Source organism: Pseudopodoces humilis, chromosome 14, assembly GCF_049639895.1.
Source record: "Pseudopodoces humilis isolate 2021_Gansu_Grassland_sample_001 chromosome 14, ASM4963989v1, whole genome shotgun sequence".
Classification (NCBI taxonomy): Eukaryota; Metazoa; Chordata; class Aves; order Passeriformes; family Paridae; genus Pseudopodoces; species Pseudopodoces humilis.
The window spans coordinates 997,589-1,019,330 of NC_142213.1; the positions used below are offsets into that span (position 1 = coordinate 997,589).

The 21,742-nt window shown below is 65.2% G+C and overlaps 4 protein-coding genes across 6 annotated transcripts; 2 read left to right on the top strand and 2 right to left on the bottom strand.

The window, feature by feature from the left end:
• Window positions 1-452: 452 nt before the first annotated feature.
• On the top strand, window positions 453-5,375 carry LOC102111961 (5-hydroxyisourate hydrolase-like). 2 transcript variants are annotated; one of them, XM_014260531.2, is made up of 15 exons: window positions 453-563; window positions 671-790; window positions 876-1,031; window positions 1,103-1,247; window positions 1,362-1,534; window positions 1,908-2,036; window positions 2,141-2,326; window positions 2,406-2,650; window positions 2,750-2,892; window positions 2,990-3,112; window positions 3,188-3,363; window positions 3,432-3,521; window positions 4,587-4,729; window positions 4,947-5,082; window positions 5,218-5,375. In XM_014260531.2, the coding sequence occupies exons 1-15, from the start codon at window positions 519-521 to the stop codon at window positions 5,305-5,307; spliced, it is 2,100 nt and encodes a 699-aa protein (XP_014116006.2). In that variant the 5' UTR covers window positions 453-518; the 3' UTR covers window positions 5,308-5,375. The 2 variants fall into 2 exon arrangements, with proteins under 2 accessions (XP_014116006.2, XP_087918283.1); XM_088062157.1 differs by lacking the exons at window positions 453-563; window positions 671-790; window positions 876-1,031; ... (7 more) ...; window positions 3,188-3,363; window positions 3,432-3,521 and adding an exon at window positions 3,684-4,004.
• Window positions 5,376-5,425: 50 nt separating this feature from the next.
• Window positions 5,426-12,126, bottom strand: DRC4 (dynein regulatory complex subunit 4). Its single transcript, XM_014260545.2, has 11 exons — window positions 12,057-12,126; window positions 11,509-11,601; window positions 10,341-10,538; window positions 9,984-10,190; window positions 9,618-9,672; window positions 8,997-9,202; window positions 8,640-8,807; window positions 8,249-8,335; window positions 7,099-7,308; window positions 5,986-6,051; window positions 5,426-5,748 (listed from the first exon to the last, which is right to left on the bottom strand). Exons 1-11 carry the CDS (start codon window positions 12,057-12,059, stop codon window positions 5,599-5,601), a joined length of 1,443 nt encoding a protein of 480 aa, XP_014116020.2. The 5' UTR covers window positions 12,060-12,126; the 3' UTR covers window positions 5,426-5,598.
• A 487-nt stretch (window positions 12,127-12,613) lies between these two features.
• Window positions 12,614-15,934, top strand: DBNDD1 (dysbindin domain containing 1). Of its 2 annotated transcripts, none has more exons than XM_088062316.1 (4): window positions 12,614-12,736; window positions 13,706-13,833; window positions 14,736-14,882; window positions 15,218-15,934. In XM_088062316.1, exons 2-4 carry the CDS (start codon window positions 13,785-13,787, stop codon window positions 15,604-15,606), a joined length of 585 nt encoding a protein of 194 aa, XP_087918442.1. In that variant the 5' UTR covers window positions 12,614-12,736; window positions 13,706-13,784; the 3' UTR covers window positions 15,607-15,934. The 2 variants fall into 2 exon arrangements, with proteins under 2 accessions (XP_087918442.1, XP_087918443.1); XM_088062317.1 differs by having other exon boundaries at window positions 13,710-13,833.
• A 748-nt stretch (window positions 15,935-16,682) lies between these two features.
• DEF8 (differentially expressed in FDCP 8 homolog) lies at window positions 16,683-21,398 on the bottom strand. The gene is made up of 12 exons (XM_005531896.3): window positions 21,307-21,398; window positions 20,451-20,566; window positions 20,244-20,326; window positions 20,013-20,162; window positions 19,645-19,786; window positions 19,404-19,568; window positions 18,774-18,901; window positions 18,268-18,381; window positions 17,602-17,682; window positions 17,212-17,352; window positions 17,004-17,113; window positions 16,683-16,925 (listed from the first exon to the last, which is right to left on the bottom strand). The coding sequence occupies exons 1-12, from the start codon at window positions 21,321-21,323 to the stop codon at window positions 16,823-16,825; spliced, it is 1,350 nt and encodes a 449-aa protein (XP_005531953.2). The 5' UTR covers window positions 21,324-21,398; the 3' UTR covers window positions 16,683-16,822.
• Between the last annotated feature and the right edge of the window lie 344 nt (window positions 21,399-21,742).

Consider the following 21,742-nt stretch of genomic DNA (forward strand, 5'->3'; position numbering starts at 1 on the left):
CGAGGCACCCCCGGTCTCTCAGTGCCGCCCCCCGGCGCCCCCGGCCCCGGAGCGCAGCCCCGTGGGCACGCCCGGACATCCCGGTATCTCCAGGCACCTTCGTGGTCCTGCCATTCCTCCCTGCCGGTGTTCCCATGACCCTGACACCTCCCACCATCGCCCCCGTAGGAACAGCCCCCCTTCCCCATTCCTCCGTGCCAACCCCTGGTGTCTCCTCCCCCTTTGCCGCCTATGGGAGCACTGGTACTCTCGGGGGGGGGACCTGTGTGTGCCCCCCAGCCCCACTGGAATGGGGGTTCCCATGGCCACCGAGGGGCTCCGGGGGGATTCCTGGACTCCATCGTCCCACCCAGCCTGGAGCAGTATGTCATGTGCTGGGTCCCCCCATACGGCGCCCCCAGACCCGCCGGGGCTGGCAGCTCTGGAAAGCCGGTTCTGCTTTCCTGGCCAAGGTCACTGACGCAACAGGGAAAGTTCCCAGCTGGCACCTGGGGGGAACAGCCAGTGCAGCTGCAGCCATGGCACTCTGCACCTTCACCCTCCTCCTCCTCCTCCTCCTGCAGGTGGGACCATCGCAGTGGGGCCGGGGCTGTTGCATGGCCACCCCCCCGAAGTTCTGGGCAGAGCTGTGTCCCTCCATGGCCCTACAGCCCTGCTCTCCATCCCACAGGACATGCTGACCTTCCCGGAGCATGGACACGGCCTCCAGCAGCAGGAGAGGGACTGGGTCATCCCCCCCATCAACTGCCCCGAGAATGATCAGGGACCCTTCCCCAAGAAGCTGGTGCAGGTACGTGTGCCCATGGACTGGGTCACAGGGGGGTCCCTGGAGGACTGGGACACGTCTCACCCTCCCCTTCCTGCCTCGCTGCCAGATCAAATCCAACAAGGACAAGGAGACCAAGGTTTTCTACAGCATCACGGGGCAGGGAGCAGACACCATCCCTGTGGGTGTCTTCATCATTGAGCGGGAGACGGGGTGGCTGGAGGTGACAAAACCCCTGGACCGGGAGGACAAGGATAAATATGTGGTGAGTGAGGGGAGCCTGTGGCAGGATGGGGATGGTCCTGGGGACGGCACACACTGACTGTGCCCTTGCAGCTCTACTCCCATGCTGTGTCAGCCAACGGGCAGCCCGTGGAAGACCCCATGGAGATCATCATCACCGTCACTGACCAGAACGACAACCGGCCCGTCTTCACCCAGCAAGTCTTTGTTGGCTACATTGAGGAGAATGCAAAGCCAGGTACATGGGGGCTCTGAGCTGGGACCACACAGAGCCCTGAGCAGGAGCAGTGCCAGCGTGTCCGGTGGATTCTGTCCCATCATTAAAATCTCCCTGACTTGTCCCCATGTCCAGGCACATCTGTGATGACCGTGAACGCTACAGATGCAGATGATGCGATCAACGTGAACAATGGCATCATTGGCTACTCCATCCTCAGCGAGGAGCCCAAGGGTGCACGGGAGATGTTCACCATCAATGCCGAGAAGGGCATCATCAGTGTCATTGGCACAGGACTGGACCGGGAGGTGGGCACCTTGCCACAGCTCAGGGGAGCCTGCAGCTACTCTGCAGTGGGATGTGCTATGGGGAGAAAGGGATACTGGAGCCCTGGTGTCCATCTGGATTTGGGACATGCAATCCCTGGGCCACTGTCCCTGGCTGTAGGGGTGTCTGCAGCCTTGAGCTGTGCTTGAGACACTCCAGGGACCTCCAGGCTTGCTGAGCCCTGGAGTGGGTGCAGTGCCAGCCCCTCGGGTGGGCAGCTGGGACATTGGCTGCCTCTGTGCCAGCAGGGAACAGCGAGGCTGCAGAAGGGTGGAGGAGCAGGCAGGTGATGGCTGGAGGAGGGGAAGACCACAGTCCCCACCCCAGCCCTAACTGGGTGATTTTGCCCTGCAGACCACTCCCAACTACACGCTGATCATCCAGGCTGCAGACCAGGAGGGCAAAGGCCTGACCAACACTGCCACTGCCATCATCAAAGTCACTGATGCCAACGACAACCCTCCCATCTTCAACCCCAGCATGGTACCACCCGGCCCCGGCCGCTGCCCTCCCCGACCATCGTGGCACAAGCCCTCACCTGGGGTGCCTGGGGCCACACAGGTGATTGTCCTTGTCCCATCTTGCAGTATGAGGTGGCAGTGGACGAGAACGAGGTGGGGGTGATAGTGGCCCGGCTGCATGTGACAGACCAGGACCTGCCAGGATCCCCAGCCTGGCACGCTGTCTACCGCATCCAGAGCGGGGACCCGCAGGGCGACTTCGAGATCAGCACTGACCCCAAAACTAATGATGGGGTTCTGAAAACTGCCAAGGTAGGTCCCGCTGCTGCATGGCTGCCTCAGCACCAGCTGACTCCCTGCTGGCAATACCCGGCTTCTCTCCCACCCCCAGGGCCTGGATTATGAGACCCAGAACCAGTACAAGCTCGTGGTGTCAGTGGAGAACGAGGTCCCCTTCACCATGACCCTGAAACCTGCCACAGCCACTGTCCTGGTGGTGGTCAGGGACAAGAATGAAGCCCCCATCTTCATACCCCCAGTCAAGGAGGTGATGGTGAGGGAGGATGTGCCAGTGGGATACCAGATCGCCTCCTACACAGCCCAGGATCCCGACAAGGACCAGAACCAGAAAATCACGTGAGTGGAGGGTGGTGGGGGCTTTTCTGGGGTGTCTGAGGGGCTGCGCTGTCCCGTGTGCCCCTTTCTCTCCCGCTGCTGACTCCTGGCTGCCCCCAGGTATCGCATGGGCAGCGACCCCGCGGGGTGGTTAGCCATTAACCCTGAGAACGGCATCATCACGGCAGCCCAGCCACTGGACTGGGAATCGGCGTATGCCATCAACAGCACCTACAAGGCCATCGTCCTGGCCGTGGACAATGGTGAGGGTGGTCAACTGCTGCCCCCGTGCCCAGCTCCGTGTGCCCCCATGGGGTCCAGGCCCCTCCCTGGGTGCCTTGCTGACTCTCAGTCCCACAGGGTCACCACAAGCTGCCACCGGCATGGGGACGCTGCTCCTCCTGCTTCATGATGTGAACGACAACCGGCCCGTCTTCACCCAGGCAGTTTTCCACGGCTCTGTGCTGGAGGGAGCTAAGCCAGGTGGGACCACTGCCACCACCTGGCAGGCAGCACTGGAGGGATGTGTGACAGGTCACCAATAACCACCTGCTCCAGGCACGTCGGTTTTGCAGGTGCTGGCCACCGACGCAGACGACGCCGTGAACACCAACAATGGCATTGTGAGATATTCCATCCTGAGCCAGGTGCCAGAGAAGCCCCAGCCCGGGATGTTCACCATCGACAGCAGCTCTGGGCTGGTCTCTGTAGCCAGGCTGGGGCTGGTGGCAGAGGTGAGTCCCGGACTCAGCCCCCACCGAGCTCATCCCCCACTTGTGGGTGACAGAGCCTCTTGCCACAGGCTGTCCCTGAATACACACTGGAGATCCAGGCTGCCGACCTGGAGGGGATGGGGCTGCGAGCCACCGCCACCGCCCGCATCACGGTGCAGGTGAGACGTTGAGCCCGCCGGTGCCCTGGCAGTGCAGAAGGGCAGGGCGAGGCTGTGGTGAAGCCGGTGCTGGCTCCTGACAGCCCCACGTGCCCGGCTGCCGCAGCACCGATGCGCTCCAGGTGCTTTCCGTGGTGGGAGGCGAGACCGGGATGGCAGCTGTGCTGTGGCTCCTCCTGGCCCACTGCCCCAGCTTCCCACCGGGCTCTGGGCCACCAGCCTCGGGGCCACGGCGCTGCCGGAGCGTGGGTGCCAGCGGGGCTCCTCGGCACAGCTCCCAGCGGGAAGCCGCCCGTGCGGCTCGGCCCAGCCGGGGAGGAGCACCCGGTTCTGCGGGAGCCCCGTGCCAGGATAGCGGCATCCAGCCGCGCCAGCTCCACCGGGAGAGCCGTGGCACCAGGAAGGGAGGCCGGGCTGGGGATGGCGTTTTGTTCAGGGTCATCGGCCACATGTCCATGGCCAAGCGGGACAGAGGACAGGCAGGTAAGCTCGCCAGGGTGCCTCTGTGGCACCCCCACGTCATCTGGTGCTGGGGTCAGGCTGCCAGTGGGAGCTGCTCCGGCTCCAGGGAGGCTGCCTGGTCCTGCCGGCTGCTGGGACACAGCCCCGAACTGTGCTCCCACCCCAGCACAGGAACTCCAGGAGAAGAAGGGGCCTGGCTGCCCCCAGCAGCGCTGACCTTGATGCCAGCTGCAGAGAGCTGGGCAGGGTCAATGTCCACCGGAACATGACAGCGTGGGCAGGGATGGGGCTGCTGGGATGGGGCTGCTTCCTCGTCGGGTCCAGGCTGGCTGCTGTGCTGTGCTGAGGCCCACCAGGACAGGCAGGTGAGCAGGGAGCTGCTGCCGTAAGCACAGACCCTGCATCCTGGTGGGAACCAGCTGGCACCCACACATGGTGGCTGCGGAGCCTGGGGCTGAGCACCGTGGCATGGGAAGGACGTGGGTTTCCATATCCCAGCTCTGGGGAAGAGCGAGGTGCAGGGGCTTGGCTGCAGCACAGTCAAGAAGAAGGCAGATGGTGCTGCCAGGACAGGTCCAAGCCCTGCTTCTCCCTCTGCCACAGGCTGATAGCATGTCTGAGGCGGGAAACGGCACCCTGACCACCCATGTGCTGAACACGGCCACGGGGCTGCCGGCAGCCGGCCTTGCTGTCCGGCTGGCCCAGCTGCAGGAGCCGGGGCCGCAGTGGACGGAGCTGGCACAGAGGTAGGAGAGCTGATGGCACTGGAATGGGGCAGGGACACTGCTGCCAGTGCTCTGTGAGCTTGGCCAAAGGCTCCTGGCACAACTGGGGTTTGCTTGCTGGTGGCAGGGCTGGTGCTTGGGGGTACGGCCAGGGCAGGTTCTGAGGGTACAGCGGGGCAGGTTCTGGGGGTGGGGTTGTGTTTTGGGGTGCAGCAGGACTGGCTTGGTCTGGTTTCAGGTACACAGATGCGGACGGGCGCTGTCAGCCCCTCCTGGCACCAGGACAGGCCAAGTCTGGCACTTACAAGCTGCACTTTGAGACAGCCGAGTACTGGCGGGGACTGGGGCACACCAGCTTCTACCCCTTTGTGGAGGTATGGAGTGTGGGGAGACTGGGAGCGGTGACACAGAAAGCCTGGGGGCTGGGGCCAGGCTCAAGGGGGCTGCACTCCCCAGGGCCTCACTACAGGAGGGGGGATTCCCACTGCTGTCTCCTCACTCTCCCTCAGGTTGTCTTCATCATCACCGACCCGGCACAGAAGCTCCACATCCCGCTCCTGATCAGCCCCTACTCCTACACAACCTACCGGGGCAGTTAGAGGGGTTCTGCCTTCCCCTGGGCACCCAGGAATGGTGCCACTGATGCCATTAAAAACTCCACACAGCACCGTTTTGTCTCAAAAAAGTTGCCTTCCTCTTCTGGAGGGACAGAAGGAGCCCCCGGGGCAGCCTGGTGGGGTGGGTGGGATGCCTGAAGCCCTCCAGCTGTGGTCCCCCTTGGGGGGAGAGGTTCCTAAAGATGCTCACTGGGGTCTGTTTAAAGGCATGGAGCAGGAAATGGGCACAGCCCCACTGCCAGTGTGCCAGCAAGACCCTCAGTGCTGCTGGCATCAGGTGGGCACTGCAACAAGTCCAGCAGGGCCCTGCCCCAGTTCCTGCCCTGGGAAGGGGAAGGACAGTGGCTGGAAACCCAAGTTGTCCAGGGGGATGCCAAAGGCTGTCAGCTTTGCCTCGAAGGTCTGCAGCATGTCGTTGTGTGCCTGAGAGGAAAGGGTCCCTGTCAGCCCCTCTGTCAGCAGAGGAGAGCTCCCTGCACCCCCAGCCTCGTTTCCAACCCCCAAGCCATGGAATCACAGAATCCTTTGGGTTGGAAATGCCTCTAAGATGACCGAGTCCAACTGTTCCCCCAGCAGTGCCAAGGCCAGCACTAACCCACATCCCCAAGTCCCACATCCACACAGCTCTTAAACCTCTCCAGGATTCCTCCCCACCCTTACCTTGCAGACTCGGGACAGCTGAAGCTGCAGGTCCTGGATGGTGGCATTCTTGGAATTGAGCACGTCCTGCAAGGGGAGATTGGGCTGAGGCTGCGCTGCCCAGCCCTGGGGACACGATGGCCGGGTGTGGCGTGGCAGAGGACAGGCGAGCAGAGCAGCCGGCAGCACGGCCTGGCAGGTGGCCACCACCCTGCCCCCTCTGAGTGGCACTGCCAGGGACAGCCAGCCCCAGGCAGGGACAGGGAGCTCCGGATGAGCACCACAGCCATCCCCGTCTGCCCTGCTGTATGGGGAGTGCTGGCAGCACCTGCTCCAGCAGCACCACCCTGCTGCCGCGGCACCACGGGAATTACGGGGAGCCAGGCTCCCCGAGGCAGCTGAGAGGAGGAATTCAGGGACCCCAGCAGCTGCAGGAGAGCCTGACGCCAGTGATGCCATCCCAGGAATGTGTTTTCCTTCCACCTGCTGGGAGGTGACACATCCAATGCCTGTCCCACAGGCCTGGTACGAATCCCAGAGCATCCCAGAGCTTCCCCAACTCCCCCTGCAGCAGGGACCCGGGTGGGGACATGCAGGAGGGCACCAGGTGGTGGAGCCCTCGTTCCCTGTGTCTGTGCCCAACCCGCAGCAAGCACTGCTCCCTGGCTCCAGCTGCGGCAGGCTGCAGGAATGTGGGTCTCCAGGCTCTCTGCAGAGGTATTTTTAGCACGGCAGACACCGCAGAGCCCCAGGATCCTGTCTGCACTGTCCCCATGGCCAGGTGAGGCTCACCAGGTGTGACCCCCCTGCACAGAGCCCCTGGGTGCCACTGGACCTGCTGGCAGCTGGCTGTGTGGCAGCACAGGGTGCTGGCAGTGCCATGGAGCCTGTGGCCATGGTCCTCCAAACAGGCCCCACCTGAGGGACAGATCAGTGCCAAACTCTGCCACCCACACTCTCCGCTCTCCAGGCAGAGCCGGGTGCCCCATGGCACCACACGTGGCCCTGGGAGCACTGGGAATGAGTGCTGTGCCACCTACAGCCATGGAGGATGGGGACTGGTGTGTTCCAGGGCAGCAGGCACCCCACAGTGCGCTCTGCCCCCCAAATCCAGCCCTCGCCAGGCTCCAGTACCTCCAGCTTGTGTGAGACCAAGGAGAGAGCGCTGGGGTCGAGGTTGGAGACTGCAACGACCTCGCTGAGCTCCACCTCCTTCTGCTCCAGAAGGCTGAGGAGTCCCTGCAACTTCCGCTCCAAGAGCAGGTTCTTGAACCCCGTTCTTTGTTGCACCTCGTTAATGGCTTTGGTGAACTTCTGATAGAGCTCGTCTCGCTCCTCCTGGACCTGCTCCGGGAGACAGCACAGTGTCACAGCACCCTCGGGACCCCAGGGGACACAGGGGCGTGCACAAGGCTGACTGGGGTCTGTGTAATGGTGTGGAGCACAAACAGGGCAGAAAACTGGTCCAGCAGCTCAGCCTGGCTGCTCCCCACGGCACCTGCAGCCCACAGGGAAGGCAGGTGCTGCAGCACAGCTTCCCCCCCTCCATTCTTCCCTCCCTCTCTCCCTCCCTCCATGGCGCAGCACCTGCGCTTCTCCCTCCTCCCCTCCAGGCATGGAATGCCCCAATGGGCTCCCTGCAGCACTAATTCAGACCCCAGAGAGGGCCCCCGGCACACGGGGGTCTCTTCTCTCATCCCCACAGCTGGCAGCAGTCCCTGGCTCACAGCTAGTTAATAACTGTCCTAATTAGGACAGTCTCTCCTCCAAAGCCTATTTCTGAACGCTCCGAATCTGGCGCTGTCTTAATGATGGATTGTTAATGAGGCCTCGGATCAATGTTCATAATCCTGGGGATTTCTACGAATTGCAAATGAGCTCTCTCCTGCCTCAAAAGATTTATCTGGGTTAGTGGGGGGAGCACTCACTCTGCAGGGCTCTTCCTGAGCACCCCAGAACAACGAGAGGGAGCGAGCCTGGAACGCTTGGCAGAGGAGGGGCCCGTGGCAATCCCCCTATCCCAGCTCTGCCCTGTGCAGCCCGGGGGCCTCGCTGGAGCGTGCATGATTGCTTAGCAAAGGACAAGGCCAGGCCTGTCTGCTGACCGTGGGAGAGGCTGGAGCTGGGAGCAGCTTTGCTGGGAGCAGCGGTTATCACCCGACTCTGGATTAGCTTTGGAAAGCCCTGGGCTAAGCACGGGCTCTGCTAAGCCCCACGCCCTATCCTCTGCAGAGGGTTTGAAGAAGGTTTGGAGAGGGTGCCAAGCCCTGCCTGCAGGTCCCACCTTACTGAACCGCTGCTCCAGCACCTCGTGTTCCCACTGAAGGTCCTTCAGTTCCTTCTGCGTGATTTTCAGATGGGCTTTGGAGTTCTGTGAACAGGAAGGGAGCGTTAAAGAGAACAGGATTGTCTGGGAAGTGTTGGAGATGTGTTCTGGGAAGGGAGGAGAGTGAGCAGCAGAGAGAAAACCAGGCAGCACCCACACCAACCCCCCTGCAGTAGGGTTGGTCTCCCTTCCAGTCTCTCTTTGGATCCCCATGTGAGATCCCACAAAAGCACAGTAAGGAGAACAGGCAGGACTTGCTTTGCCCAGCAATCACTGCACACCAAGTGGCAGAGATCAGTGTTTTTTCCTCCAGGAATGAGCCCATGAAAGGACAGGGCTGGCCACTCACCATCAGGGCTTCCTTGTCCCTGTAATAGTGAACCAACTTCTTTTGCAGCTCAGCCACCAGCTCCTGGGCCTCCTGCAGCGGCTCTGTCAGCCCCTTGTTCTGGCGCAGCACATCTGCCTTCTCTTTTTCCAAGACAGCCTCCTTCTTCTTCAGGTCTTCCACCTGCTCCTGTTCTTGGGAACACAAGTCCTGGCTCCTGAGAGCTGCCCAGCTCCTCAGAGTCCCCCACACCCTTGGGACACCCTCCCCACTCATATGTCGGTGCACAGGCCACCGGCAGCACCCACATTGACACCAGAGAACTGCCAGATCCAGATGACACCCTGGCAGGAGCAGTGACACAGGGATGGGCAATACCTTCAGGAGGCTGATGAGTGTCAGATTTTTGGCAGTGATATCGTTGTAGTAGTTCTTGATGGCACCAAAAGCCCCCTCATGGTTCCCCATCAGCTCGCTGATCTGGGTGTTCTTCCTCTCCTCCAGCTCGTGGATCTCGGTCTTCCTCCGCAGGTCCATCTCATCCCGCAGTGCCTGCATCTTCCTGGTGTACTTGGCCTCCATCTCTGGGGGGAAAATTGTCAGAGCTGGGGAAAAACTGGCTGAAACTGGGGAGGAAAGGTGATCAGAATGGGGAAGGGAGAAAAAAACACTGAGGGAATACTCGCCAAAACTGTGTGGGTTGGGATCAGCTGGAATTGGAGGGAAAACCAGCCAGAACTGGAGGGCAAACTAGACAGATCCAGGGAGGAAAACCAGCCAGGACTTGTGGGGAAAACTGGCCAGAACCTCGGGTGGGGGAGATCAGCCAGAAGTGGGGTGGGAAGGTGACCAGAACCAGGAAGAAAAAATGGCCACAACTGGGAAAGGAAAAACGGCCAGAACTGAGGAGAACCTGCCCCCATATGCTCAAGGTGCTGCTTGGGAACCAGAAACAGCTCTCCCTGTCATGCTCCTGTGGGATCTGCCTCATGTCCTGACCTTTGGTCTGCATCTCAAAGTCGCTGCGTAGCCGGGCCATCTCCTCCTCGTGTTTCTGTAGGAAGAAACTCAGTGTGGGAAGAAACAACCAAATCCCAAGTCAGCCCAGCCCAAGGGATTCCCTCCTGCTCTTTGGGAAAGGATTCTGATTCCATGCTGATGCAAACAGTGGCTTGTAGGTTTTCCAGCTGCTCTCACAGCTCCCCAGTGTGGGAGAGGAGTCACCCAGGAATCTCTTCTCCTCATTCCTGCACCAGAAATCCCATCCCACCTCACAAAGAGAGACAAGGAGGCAAGATCCCACTCCTGCTCCCACCCTGGGGATAAGGCACGTCACAGGTGGCTCCAGCCCAGCCAGGGACGTACCAGGCAGAGGTTTGTAATGGCTGCCTCGTTGGCCAACTCCTGCTCCTTCAGCCTTATGTTCAAGGCGCGCTTCTCTTTCCACAGCTCCTTCTCCTGGTCCCAGTGATCCTTCTGGGCCCGCTTCAGGGACAGGACTTCTCCTGCCTTCAGCTCCGTCAGGTTCTCCTGCTGCTCATGCAACAGGTGCTTCACCTTCTGCTTGTACACCTGAGGACAGACAGAGAGCGAGTGAGGGGCTCAGCAGGATCACCCGGAACTGGGATGCTGGTGAAACATTCCTGGATTTCATCCTGCCCAGCTCCTACCCCTCTCCTCCTCAGAGCTGCCCAAGGCTCACCTGGAGCCCTTCAGCCCCACCTTGATCTCCAGTTGGTGCCGCTCCTCCGCCTCCTCCATCTCCCGGTCGCGGTTCCGCAGCTCTGCCTTCTTCTCCTCCAGCTCCCGGCGGGTGATTTCCCAGTAGCTCTGGATCCTGCTACACTCCAGCTGGAAGGAGTTCCGCTCCTGCCGCTCCCGGTCCAGCTCCTCCCGGAGACGCACCATGTGCTCCAGCAGCTGTGAAGCCAGGAGGAAGGGACAGGTAAGGAGGAAGGGAGTTCTTTGGAGACTCCACATCCCAAACACGGCAGGATGTGGTGGTTGTCACTGGTGTGGAGCTGTGGAGGTTCCTGACTGAACCCAGCAGCTTCTGGAAAAGGAGTCCCAAACCCCATCGGACTGCCTGCAGCCTGGGATGGGGTTCTGGCTCGCAGTGTCCAGTTACACCATTCTCAGGTGCTCAGATACTTCTGGTCCATGGAATTGTTTGGGTTGGAAAAGCCTCTAAGATCACACTGAACTGTTCCTCCAGCACTGCCAACCCCTAACCCGTGTCCCCAAGTGCTACATCCACATGACTCTTAAATCCCTCCAGGGACGGGGACTACAGCACTGCCCTAGGCAGCCTGTCCAGGGCTGGACAACCTTTTCCAGGAAGAAAATTTTCCCAATATCCAACTTGAACCTTCCTCAGCACAGCTCGAGGCCATTCCCTCTCCTCCTGTCCCTTTTCCTTGGGAGCAGAGCCCAGCCCCTCCCAGCTGTCCTCTCCTGTCAGGGAGTTGTGCAGAGCCATGAGGTTCTTCCTGAGCCTCTTTTTCTCCAGGCTGAGCCCCTTTTCCAGCTCCCTCAGCCTCTCCTGGTGCTGCAGCCCCTTCCCCAGCTTCATTCCCTTCTCTGGGCTGGACCTCCTCAGGGTCTTTCTTGTCGTAGGGGACTCAAGATTCCATGTGTGGCCTGAGCAGTGCCCAGAACACAGGGCTGGGGAGCAGAGGGTGGGATGAGGAGGCTGCTCCTTCCAGGAACAGCAAGAACCCCCCTCCCCAGCCCCAGCCAGGCGTCAGTGACACAAACCCCGGCTGCTCGTCCCTGTCAGCCTCTGCACCTGTTGTCCCCGGAGCTGGGGCCAGGCGCCACGCAGGGTCCCCAGAGCTGTTCTGACATGTCCTTACGCCTCCTCCCCAGGGCTGGCCCGGGGACCTCTCACCTGCTCCTTGCTCATGTCCTCTGGGGCCGAGGCATCCACCATCGCCGGGCCTTTGCCCCCCTTCCCTTTGCCCCCTGCCTTCTTTTTGGGTGCCTGAGGACAGAAAGCCAAGCACAGGAGGTGAATGGGTGAGGAGCGCTGCCCAGGGCCCCGTGCCGGCCCCGGAGCATCCCTGCTCTCACGGCAGGGACACGGCGACAACGGCGACACGGAGCCGGGAGCCCCAGGAGCGGGCGGGGAGAGGCTCATGCGGTGCCATTGCCGACTCGGCTCTGTGGTGAACCCCGGGCACAAAACGCCTGTACCCAAAAAAACGCCGGAGAAGCATCGCCGCGGTGCTGGGAACGGCGCCGAGGGGCTCCGTACCCTCCCCGGGAGCGGGCCGGGACAGGACTGGGATCCTAGAAATCGGGCCGCGGGGCTCCACCGCCCTTCCCTGCCCGCACATCCCGGCTGCAGGATACCCTTCAGCAGCCGCCCCAGTTCTCCCCCCGACCCCGGTTCTCCTCCTGACCCCGATCCCGGCCCGGGCCCGGTTCCGCTCTCACCATGGCGGCGGCCGGCGTCTCCGGGCAACGGACGGCAGATCCCGCGAGACGACGGCGAAATCTCGCGAGAGCTGCACTGCGGGAGACACGCTCCCTAACAACGCCACGCTCCGCCCTGGCAACGGGGGCGGGGCCAGAGAGATGGGCGGGAACGGGGCGGGGACCGGGAGGGGACGGGGCGGGGACCGGGAGGGGACACCGGGGAGAAGCGGGGGGACATCGCGGGGACCGGGCTGGGAGGAAGCGGCGGGGGGCAGTGTGAGGGAACGGGTAGACTGGGGGAACGGGGTTGTTCGGCGGCGGAACGAGTTCGGGGAGGACTGAGGGGACAAACCCGGGGGTCCCGCTGTGCCCGGCACAGGCTGCTCCCAACCCCGCGACCCCCGCTGCGACCCGGGCTGTCCCCACAGCTGGGGTCCCCCGATCCCCGCGTGCCCCTCGGCTCCTCCCGGTCCCCTCCGCGCCCTCTCTTGTCCTCCCGGTGCCTCCCGCCCCTCGGCTCCGCCCATCCCGGTGTCCCCGCCCCCGGTGTCCCCGCCCCCGCCGCGGCGGGCAGGACCGTGCGGGCTGCGGGCTGGCACCGGGCCCGCCCAGCACCGGACCGGCACCGGACCGGCACCGGCACCGGCATCAGCCCCGAGCCCGGCCCATGGCGGCTCCGGCAGCCGTCGCCGCCGCAGGTGAGGGCGGGGGGGCAGAGCGGGCAGGCACGGACCGGCACGCCCATCACCGTGGAACCGGGCCGGGCCCCGCGGGGCGGACAAGGAGATGTAGGGCGGGGGTGCAACGGGAAGAGGAGCGGGGGGGGCGCATTGGGGTGCAAAGGGGGGCGTGGGGCCGTGCTGGGGGTGCCCGGCTGCAGGGGGAGGGGGATGTGGGGGCGGGAACTGGACATCGCGGGGGGGTCTGTACAGGGAGAGTCGGGGATGGAGGAAGAGAGCAGTGGGGTACCCAGAAAATGTGGGGGACCACGGTGGTGTCCTCAGGGGTCTGAGGGAGCACCGGAATGCCCTGGGGACTTGGGTGGCGGCAGTGGGATGCTCGCAGGAGGTGGGGGTGCAGTGGGGTGACATGGGGAGGCAGTGGGGTGGCCAGGTGGTCAGACGGAGCAGGGGAGTGCCCTGGGGATTTGGGATTGCGACGGGGTGCCCAGGGAATGTGGGGGTACGGTGGGGTGCTCGGGGGTGTAGAGGAGCAGTAGGGTGCTCACAGGACACGGAGGAACACTGGGGTGCCCAGGGGACGTGAGGAGCAGTGGGGTCCCTTGCAGACATCCCGCACAGCTGTGCCAGTGCCGGCGTGCGGAGGGGCTTGGGGACAGCGAGGTGGCTGTACTGGTGCAGCTGAGGGGGGTCCGGTGTTCTGGGGGGGCTGCACCTAGCGACAGAGGTGGTGCCAGGGCTCTCCTGCACGCCCGTCCCTCCCGCGTGTGGCCCGCACACCGCCGTGCCGTAGCCGCCAGCACGGGGCAGCCCCGGCCGTGACCCCGGGGGAACGGCGGGACACCGGGCCCTTGAGGGGACAGTGCCACCGGGGCGGGTCGCGGGTGCCCTGGGGTGCCGGTACCGGCGGCTGCCCGGCTCTGCGGTTGCCGTGAGTCAGCACACGTCGTGCGGGAGAGATCCCTGATCCGGCCCCGCTCCCGCCAGGCAGCCGGTGAGCCCAGGCCGGAGCGGGCGGTGTGGCTGGGGACACTGCTGGTGACACGGCCGGCGGCACGGCGGGACCATGCAGGCGGAGGCCAGAGGGGAATTCTGCAGCCGGGACCAGCGCCCTGGTGTGTGGGGGCGTGGTGCGGGCAGGGGGTGGCACGGCCCGGTGTCACCCACCGGGGCTGGGCACCGAGCGGGGCGAGGCGGCGGGAGCGGGCAAGAGCAGGCAGCCCCCGTGTCCGCCCCACGGGGATCTTCTCTGCTCTGGAGCGGGATGAGAACCTCATGTCCCGGCCCGAGGGAACATACCTGCGGGGTCAGGATGTGGCGGAGTCAATGTCGGGGCAGAGGGCTGGTGTCCCACTGGTGTCCTGCCGATGTCCTGCAGCTCCACGTGCCGGCAGCAGGAACACCCCTTAACATCCCTTTCCTCGTGGGGTTGGAGGTCTCTGTCCCTGCCCCGCTGTCACCATCCCGGTGGGAGGGAGGCGATGCCCCCCCCTGTGCCGTGTCACCCGGTAACTCAGCGGTGGCACGGTTTGGTGGCGGCGCGTGGTGCCAGGACCTCGTGGGGACAGGGTGCCGCGTCCCCCCGTGCTGCCCTGGGCACGCAGGGCCTCCTGCCACCCTCAGCGCCCGCTCAGCCCCGAGACACGGCTGTGCCCCCGCTGTGTGCCACAACCACGGGCTCTACCACCACCGTGTGCCATGACCTGTGCCATGACCATTGCCGTGTGCCACGGCCGCCTTGTCCCTCCGGCTCTTCCCGCGGACAGTCCCAGCACAATGCGCCCTTGTCCGGGCCCCGGCACAGGCTGCGCTTTGTCTCGCCGACACAAAGGGGCTGCGCGGGGAGGGGGGCGGGGGCTGCCAGCTTCCGACACGAGGGTCTCGGGCAGCTCTGCCCGTTCCCCCGGCCATCCCCGGGGGTCCTGCTGTCCCCGGCCCGTTAGCTGGGCACCCCGGGAGTGCTGGGGGGCCCCGGGAGGAGCTGCCCCCACTGAAGCAGAAGGTGCTGATGTGGCAGAGCTTGGCAAGGAGCCACTGGTCCCGGAGTGCCCTGCAGGGACCCCGACCCACGGGCCGGCCCAGGAGACCCCCCGAGTCCCCGCGGAGGAGCAGGGTGGCATCCCCATCCCCAGCGCCGGCCTGCTGCAGGTCACCGAGCGCCGACGTGAGTGAGGCCCTGAGCTGGGCTCCCTGCCTGCCTACAGCATCACCTGCCTGTCCCCAGCACCTCTGGGTCTGCTCTGGGCTTTCCTGCCTGTCCCCCAGAGTCTCCTGCCAGCCCTTGGTTCTCCTGCCTGTCCCCGGTATTCTGCCATCCTCTGGGTTCTCCTTCCTGTCCCTGGGGTCCCCCGACACCCCTAGGGTCCCCTGCTAGCCCCCAGCCAGTCATACTCCCCCAAAGCCCCTCATACCCCCTGCTCCCTGGGCCACAAGCAGCAGACCCCCGCCTCCCCCGCTGGGGACAGCGGTGGGTCCCCAGCCTCCCCCCGGTGCCCGCAGAGCCCCTGAGCAGCGTGTCTTCGCTGGAGGTGCACTTCGACCTGCTGGACCTGACGGAGTTGACGGATATGTCGGACCAGGAGCTTGCCGAGGTCTTCGCCGACTCCGACGAGGAGAACGTGGCCGGAGAGACGGCCGGCGGTGAGCGGGGGTCCGGGGCCGCCGCTCCCGGTCTGTCCGCCCGTCCCGGTGCGTCGCTGACCGCCCACCCGCCGGTGCGTCCCGCAGGGCTGCAGCCGCCGGCGGTGCCGCGGGCCGGGTACCTGCGCTCGCCCTCCTGGACCCGCGCGCGGGAGCAGGGCCGGGACAAGAAGCACCTGAGTGACCCCGAGCTGCCGCCGGGACCCCCGGACGCCTTCCTGCCCGCCGAGCGCCCGCGGGAGCCGTAGGGACAAAACCCGCCGGGGGACACCGGGACAGGCCGGTGCTGCTTCCGTCGGTACTGATGGAGCCCGTCCCCGGGCGCAGGACTCCCGTTAGCCCGCCCGGAGGGCAGAGGCGGCCCCAGCCCCGCGGCGGGGACGTACCGGGGCTGCCCTCAGCCGGTGGCCCGCGGCCCCGGGGGAAAACCGGGCCGGCCCCGCCGGCCCCCGGGAGCGGCACGGCCTCGGTTGCCGGGAGCGGCGGGTGGGGCAGGACGGGACGGGTCGCACGGCTCAGCGCGGTCGATGCCGGTGCCCGCCCGGTTCTGATGTAGCAGTGCTGTGATCCGGTAAAACCGACCGACCGATCCACCGCCGGCCTCTGCCCATCTGCGCCGCCGCGCGGGGGAGCGGGAGGAGTTGGGGGCACGGAACACCTCGGGAGCAGCGGGAACGGGGGTGCCCGGCCGGTACCGGGGCAGCGTGGACGCGGCCGCTCTCGGTGGACGAGAGACCGGAGGTGGCTGCGGCACATCCCCCGCAGCGCAATTCTAGCCCGCGGCCCGGCCCGGTGCCGGTGCTCGCCCCCGGCAGCCCCAGCATCGGCGGGAGCTCCCGGGCTGCCACCCCCGGGCATTCGCACATCCTGCCCGTGGCCCCGGTGCTCCCCGCCGCCGCCCGAAGCAGGGACACGAGTGCTGGGTTGCGCAAAGAGACTCGTTAATGCTACAGGAAACACGGGGAGAAGGGGAGGCAGCGGCTCCACACCGCACCCGGTCCAGCCCGGGGAACATCCCGCAACATCCCCCGCGGGGTTAGGCCCCGGTAACGGTGGTGGGGAGGGACCAGAGTCCAGTGCTGGGTGTGGGAGGGACTCGGTGCCATCCCGGTGCCAGGGCTGAGCCCTCCCGACAGCAGCAGTGACTCCAGGACAGCGCAGCACCAGCCCCGGCCTGCACTCCATCCCTGCCCGCACCCGGCTCCAGGCAGGGACGGCAGGAGCCGCGGTGGGGCGTTAACCGGATCCCAGTTAACCCGATCCTGGCCCCTCCGGTGAGGCTCTCCATGCTCCCGGGAATGGCTGGGGTCCAGCAGTGATTCCCTCCCGGCAGTGCTGCTATTTCCACGAGCAGAGGATCCCAGAGCCAGGGCCACCACTGGGTTGATTGTGTCCATCCCAGGGCCCTGTGGTGGGTGGGGGGCAGTCTTGGGCCTGAGACCCCATCGTGGGGCCAAACCCCCCTCAGGGCTCTGCCTCCGTGACCGAGTCCTGGAACAAGGATTGCTTCCGCAGGCTCAGCCGGGTGCACCGGGGGCAGGTGGTGGAGTTGTCGTAGTAGCAGTCCCTGGAGGTGGAGGGGGACAGTGTTGGGTCACCCCCTGGCACCCCCATGTCCCCACATCCCGCCCCCACGTATCGGTACCTGTGGAAGACGGCGGAGCAGTCGGCGCAGACCGAGGTGTGGCTGTCGAAGGGGAAGAGCACGTCGCCCTCCCGGCACAGCTCGCAGACAAAGCCCTTGGCCTGGCATCGCTGGGGGAGCAGGCGGGAGGAGACAATGGTGACCCTTCCAGCCCTCCACTGACCCCACGGGGGTCTCCCCACGGCTCTGCCCCGCACCGTGGGCTCACCTCGCAGTCCAGCTTGATGTGCTTGGCAAAGAGTGTGTGGATCTCGGTGAGGGAGCAGCCAAGGCGCCCGGCCTCGATGTCGATCAGGTCCTGCAGCGAATACATCTCATCGTTCTCCACAAAGTGCTGCCGGTCCTGCAGCTGTGGGCAAATGGGGCACTGTGACCGCCATCCCCGTGTGACCGCCACCGCCGTGTGACCGCCATCCCCGTGTGACCGCCATCCCCGTGTGACCGCCATCCTCGTGTGACCGCCATCCCCGTGTGACCGCCATCCCCGTGTGACCGCCATCCCCGTGTGACTGCCACCGCCGTGTGACCGCCATCCCCGTGTGACCGCCATCCCCGTGTGACCGCCCCCGCCACGCCTGGCCCTGGCCCCCGGCCTGACCTGCAGCAGCAGCCGTGCCTCCATCGCCTCCTTGCAGGTGATGAAGTAGGGCTTCATCAGCAGGATGTCCTGGCGCAGCTTCTGCAGGGACAGGATGGGATGGGGTGGGAATGGGAGTGCATGTAGGGGCAGGGATGGGACAGGAAAAAGGGCAGTGACAGGGGCAGGATGGGGACAGGGGCAAGGATGAGATGGAGACAGTGTGAGAACGGGACAGGATGGGGATGGGGACAGGGACAGGAATGGCATGGGGTGGGAATGGGGATGGGACGGAATACAGACAGGAATGGGGACAGGAATGGGAGTAGGAATGAGGACAGGGATGAAATGGGAATGAGGCAGGAACGGGGACAGGAATGGGGACAGAGATGGGGATAGGAATAGGACCATAGGGCAAAGGGCAATGGCAGGGGCAGGATGAGGATGGCAACAGGGACGGGGTTGTTAATGGGATGGAGACAGAAGCATGACGAGAAAAAGACCAGATGGGTCACGTTCATTCCTGTTGCAGTGTGGGCACCCTCTGTCCCACACCCCCCACCTCACTTGCTTCCTCTCTGTGGGACCCAGTGGGTGCCACTGGGGTCTCCCCACCTCCTGCTCACCCCACAGTCCCTCTATGGTGTCCCCTGCCCTTGTGGGGCCCTCCCCAGACCCAGCACTCACCCGGATCTCCACCAGCTCCTCCACGTAGTTGAAGAGCAGTGGGTTGATCTCCCGCAGCTTCAGCACCGGCCGTGACACCATCAGTGCCAGGTACCTCATGCTGCAGCGCGACACCTGCCAGGGCCACCATCACCCCCCGCACCTGCCAGCCCTGCCGCCACCCACGGAGCCCTGCCAGGGACCTGTCACAGGGACACGGCCCTGGGGACACGACCCTGGGGACACGGCTTCCCCTCAAGTGATCTCCACCCAGTGACCCCCATAACCAGGGACATGGCCCCCATGAACAGGGATGTGGTTCCCCAAGTGACATCTACACAAGGCCATGGTCCCCAGGGACATGCAAGATCAGGGATGGGATCCCCCAGGTGACCCCACCAAGGGACGCGCTCCCCAGGGACCCCCATGACCAAGGGCATGGTCCCCCAGGTGGCCTCTATCCAGGGCCACTGTCCTGAGGGACTTTGGTGACACCCCAGGGTGTCCCCACCCCATGCCAGGGGCACCTTGCGGGGCTCGAAGTCCCAGTTGTGGATGGCACGGGCGGGCACCACGGCCAGGTCGTTCCAGTGGCAGCTGGAGCAGTAGTAGAGGCCGGTGTAGTCGCACTGCCGGGCCTCACTGGGCACCCCCCCTGTGGTGACACAGGGCTGGCATGGGGCTGGCACTGGCACCCCCCCGCTCTCTGCTCACCCCACACCCTGTGTGTGCCCCCAGAACACCCAGCAACACCTGGGGACACGGCAGGGCCCCAGTGTCACCTTCCTCAGATCCCCGTAACTCCCAGCCCCCAAAGCCCAAACCTACCAGCCCCACACACCTCCCAGCCCACAGCCCCTCACCCCCAGGCAGCTCCCCCAGCCTCGCAAAGCCCCACAGGGAGCCCAGCCCCACAAGCTCCCACCTCCCCTCAGCCCCCCTCTCAGTCCCACAGAGCTTCATGGAGACCCCAGCCCTACACCCCCCAACCCCACAGAGCTCCCAGCTCATCCCAGCTCCACATCACCCAGCCCCACAGAGCCCCACGGGCCTCCCAGCCCCCGAGGCCCCCGCTCCCTCCAGCTCTCCCCAGCTCTCCCCAGCTCCCCCAGCTCCCCCCAGCTGGCCCCAGCCCCCCAGCAGCAGCAGGGGCTCACGGAGGGAGATGGGGGCCCGGCACTCGGCACAGCGATAGTCCTGGCTGTCCAGCCCACTCTCGGGGCAGATGCTGAGCTGGTACTCGGCCTGGTGGCTCACCTGGGCCCGCACGCACGGCCGGCTCACCAGCGGCAGGCACTTGCTGTGGCACCGGTAGTAGCAGCCTGGGGGGCACAGGTGGGTGGGTGTCAGTGTGGGGATGGGGGAAGCAGGGACGTGGAGGAGGTGTCCCAGACCCACCTGTGCAGGTGTACCAGGTCTGGATGAGCCCCCAGATGATGGTGCTGCACTTGTCACACATCTGCTTGACGCTCTTACTCTTCTCCTTGTAGAAACGATGCTCCAGGACCACCCGGATGTTGGGCTCATCCTCACCAGGGTCCTTCAGGGGCAAAGGAGGATCAGAGAACTAAAGAACCATGGAATAGCTTGGGTTGTACCTTAAAGCTCACCCCATTCCACCTCCTGCCACGGGCAGGGACACCTTCCACTATCCCAGGTTGCTCCAAAGCTTGTCCAGCCTGGCCTTGGACACTGCCAGGGATGGGTGTCAGCATGGAGCCCCAGCCATAGAGACCCTCTTGCCCCAGCTCCAGCCTCAGCCCCACCTTCAGCTCCTGCAGCTTGAGGCGGAGGTGGATGAGCCGAACCACGGCGTCCTTCTGCCGCTCCGAGTGCTCGGGCAGCGCCAGGATCACCCGCTTGCACTCCTCGATGGCCCGGCGCAGCTGCGGCACGTCCGACGCCAGGATCAGCCCCTGCCGCCACCACCAGAGGAAGAGGAGGGTGAGCTGAGTCCCCCACATCCCCCCCATCCTCACAACACCCGCCCCACTCACCACAGGGCGGGAGAAGTGGTCCTCGGCCAGCCCCAGGTCCAGGGCGCCCTCGGGGTCCCCTGGGGTGGGATCCGGCTGCTGGGCTACAAAGTGGGGTCTCATGGGGGGGCTGAAACCACCCCCAGAACAGGGGTACCAGGGAGGGGCTGGGCCTGGCTGCCCACCCCAGTGTGGGACAGGGAGTGGGGTGGGGGAATCAGCACCCACCTGGGGCAGGGGATTCTCCGTCGGGGCGCTCCAGCTGCTCAGGGGTCTTGTTGAAGGGGTTCAGGTGGGCCTGGCGGAAGCGGGCCAGCCGCTCATCTGACGCCATTGCCACCGTCCTGCTGGGGAATGGACACTGCCTCAGTCACCCCAGCGCTGGCACTGGCACCCTGGCACCAACACCCCAGCGCTGGCACCGTCACCAGCACCCTGTCACAGCACTTGCAGTGTATCAGCAGCACCCACACCCTGGCACCGGCACCATCACCCCATCACAGGCACCAATAGCACCTCAGCAGCACCGACACTGCCACCAACACCCTGTCATGGCACTGACTCTCCAGCACTGGCACTGATGGCCCGGCAGCAGCAGCGACATGCCAGCACCAGCAGCACTGTCACCAACACCTCGTTACCAGCACTGACACCCCGGCACCGACACCTCCTCACTGTCACCGACACCCTGGCACACCCACAGAAACCCCAGCGCCGGCACAAACACCGGTACAAACACCGGCACAAACACCGACACACGGACACCGACACACGGACACAAACACCGACACACGGACATAAACACAGACACACGGACACAAACACCGACACACGGACATAAACACAGACACACGGACACTGACACCTACACACCGTCACCGGCATTCTGTCATAAGCACCAACACCCCAGCACCGTCCCCATCCCCGACACCCCGGTCCTAGCACCATACCCCGTCTCCGTTCCCGTCCCGGTCCCCGTCTCCGTTCCCGTCCCCGCGGACAGACGCGTCTCTCCGCCTCCCACGCCCGTGCCCCCGCCCTGCCCCACCGCCAACGCCCGCTTCGGCCCACGGTCACCACGTACCGGCACCGTCCACCCATCCCGGCCCCCCCGGGGCGCCCCTGTCCCCTCGCTGGCCCCTCCCTGTCCCCTCGCTGTCCCCCCGCGGCCCCTCCCGCGCGCCCGCCCGGGGGCAGCGCCCCCACCCCGCTCACCCCCGCGCGCCGCCGCCAGGCCCCCCCCCCTGCCGGGCCCCGCCCCCGCAGAGCCCGCCCCGCCCCGCAAGGCCCCGCCCCTCGAGCCCTGCGTGCTGCTGCCCCCTGGCGGCCGGCAGACCGCGCCGCGCCCGGGCGGGGCCGCTCCGCGACATCCGCACTGTCCCCACCCCTACAGCCCCCGGTGCCATCGCACTGTCCCCACCCCTACAGCCCCCGGTGCCATCGCACTGTCCCCACCCCTACAGCCCCCGGTGCCATCGCACCGTCCCCACCCCTACAGCCCCCGGTGCCATCGCACTGTC

Excerpts from the sequence above, each read along its gene's own strand:
- DRC4 (XM_014260545.2), bottom strand. Across the intron at positions 9,673-9,983 it reads CCATTACAAACCTCTGCCTG|AAACACGAGGAGGAGATGGC; the intron begins GTACGTCCCTGG and ends TTCTTCCTACAG. Across the intron at positions 5,749-5,985 it reads AGCTGTCCCGAGTCTGCAAG|GCACACAACGACATGCTGCA; the intron begins GTAAGGGTGGGG and ends CTTTCCTCTCAG.
- DEF8 (XM_005531896.3), bottom strand. Across the intron at positions 20,327-20,450 it reads CGGAGAATCCCCTGCCCCAG|CCCAGCAGCCGGATCCCACC; the intron begins GTGGGTGCTGAT and ends CCCACTTTGTAG. Across the intron at positions 16,926-17,003 it reads TGCTCCGCCGTCTTCCACAG|GGACTGCTACTACGACAACT; the intron begins GTACCGATACGT and ends CTCCACCTCCAG.
- LOC102111961 (XM_014260531.2), top strand. The coding sequence starts at position 519 with ATGGCACTCTGCACCTTCACCCTCCTCCTCCTCCTCCTCCTGCAG. Across the intron at positions 2,037-2,140 it reads CCATCTTCAACCCCAGCATG|TATGAGGTGGCAGTGGACGA; the intron begins GTACCACCCGGC and ends CCCATCTTGCAG. Across the intron at positions 3,522-4,586 it reads CCGCCCGCATCACGGTGCAG|GCTGATAGCATGTCTGAGGC; the intron begins GTGAGACGTTGA and ends CCTCTGCCACAG.
- DBNDD1 (XM_088062316.1), top strand. The coding sequence starts at position 13,785 with ATGCAGGCGGAGGCCAGAGGGGAATTCTGCAGCCGGGACCAGCGCCCT. Across the intron at positions 13,834-14,735 it reads CAGCCGGGACCAGCGCCCTG|AGCTTGGCAAGGAGCCACTG; the intron begins GTGTGTGGGGGC and ends CTGATGTGGCAG. Across the intron at positions 14,883-15,217 it reads GCAGGTCACCGAGCGCCGAC|AGCCCCTGAGCAGCGTGTCT; the intron begins GTGAGTGAGGCC and ends CGGTGCCCGCAG.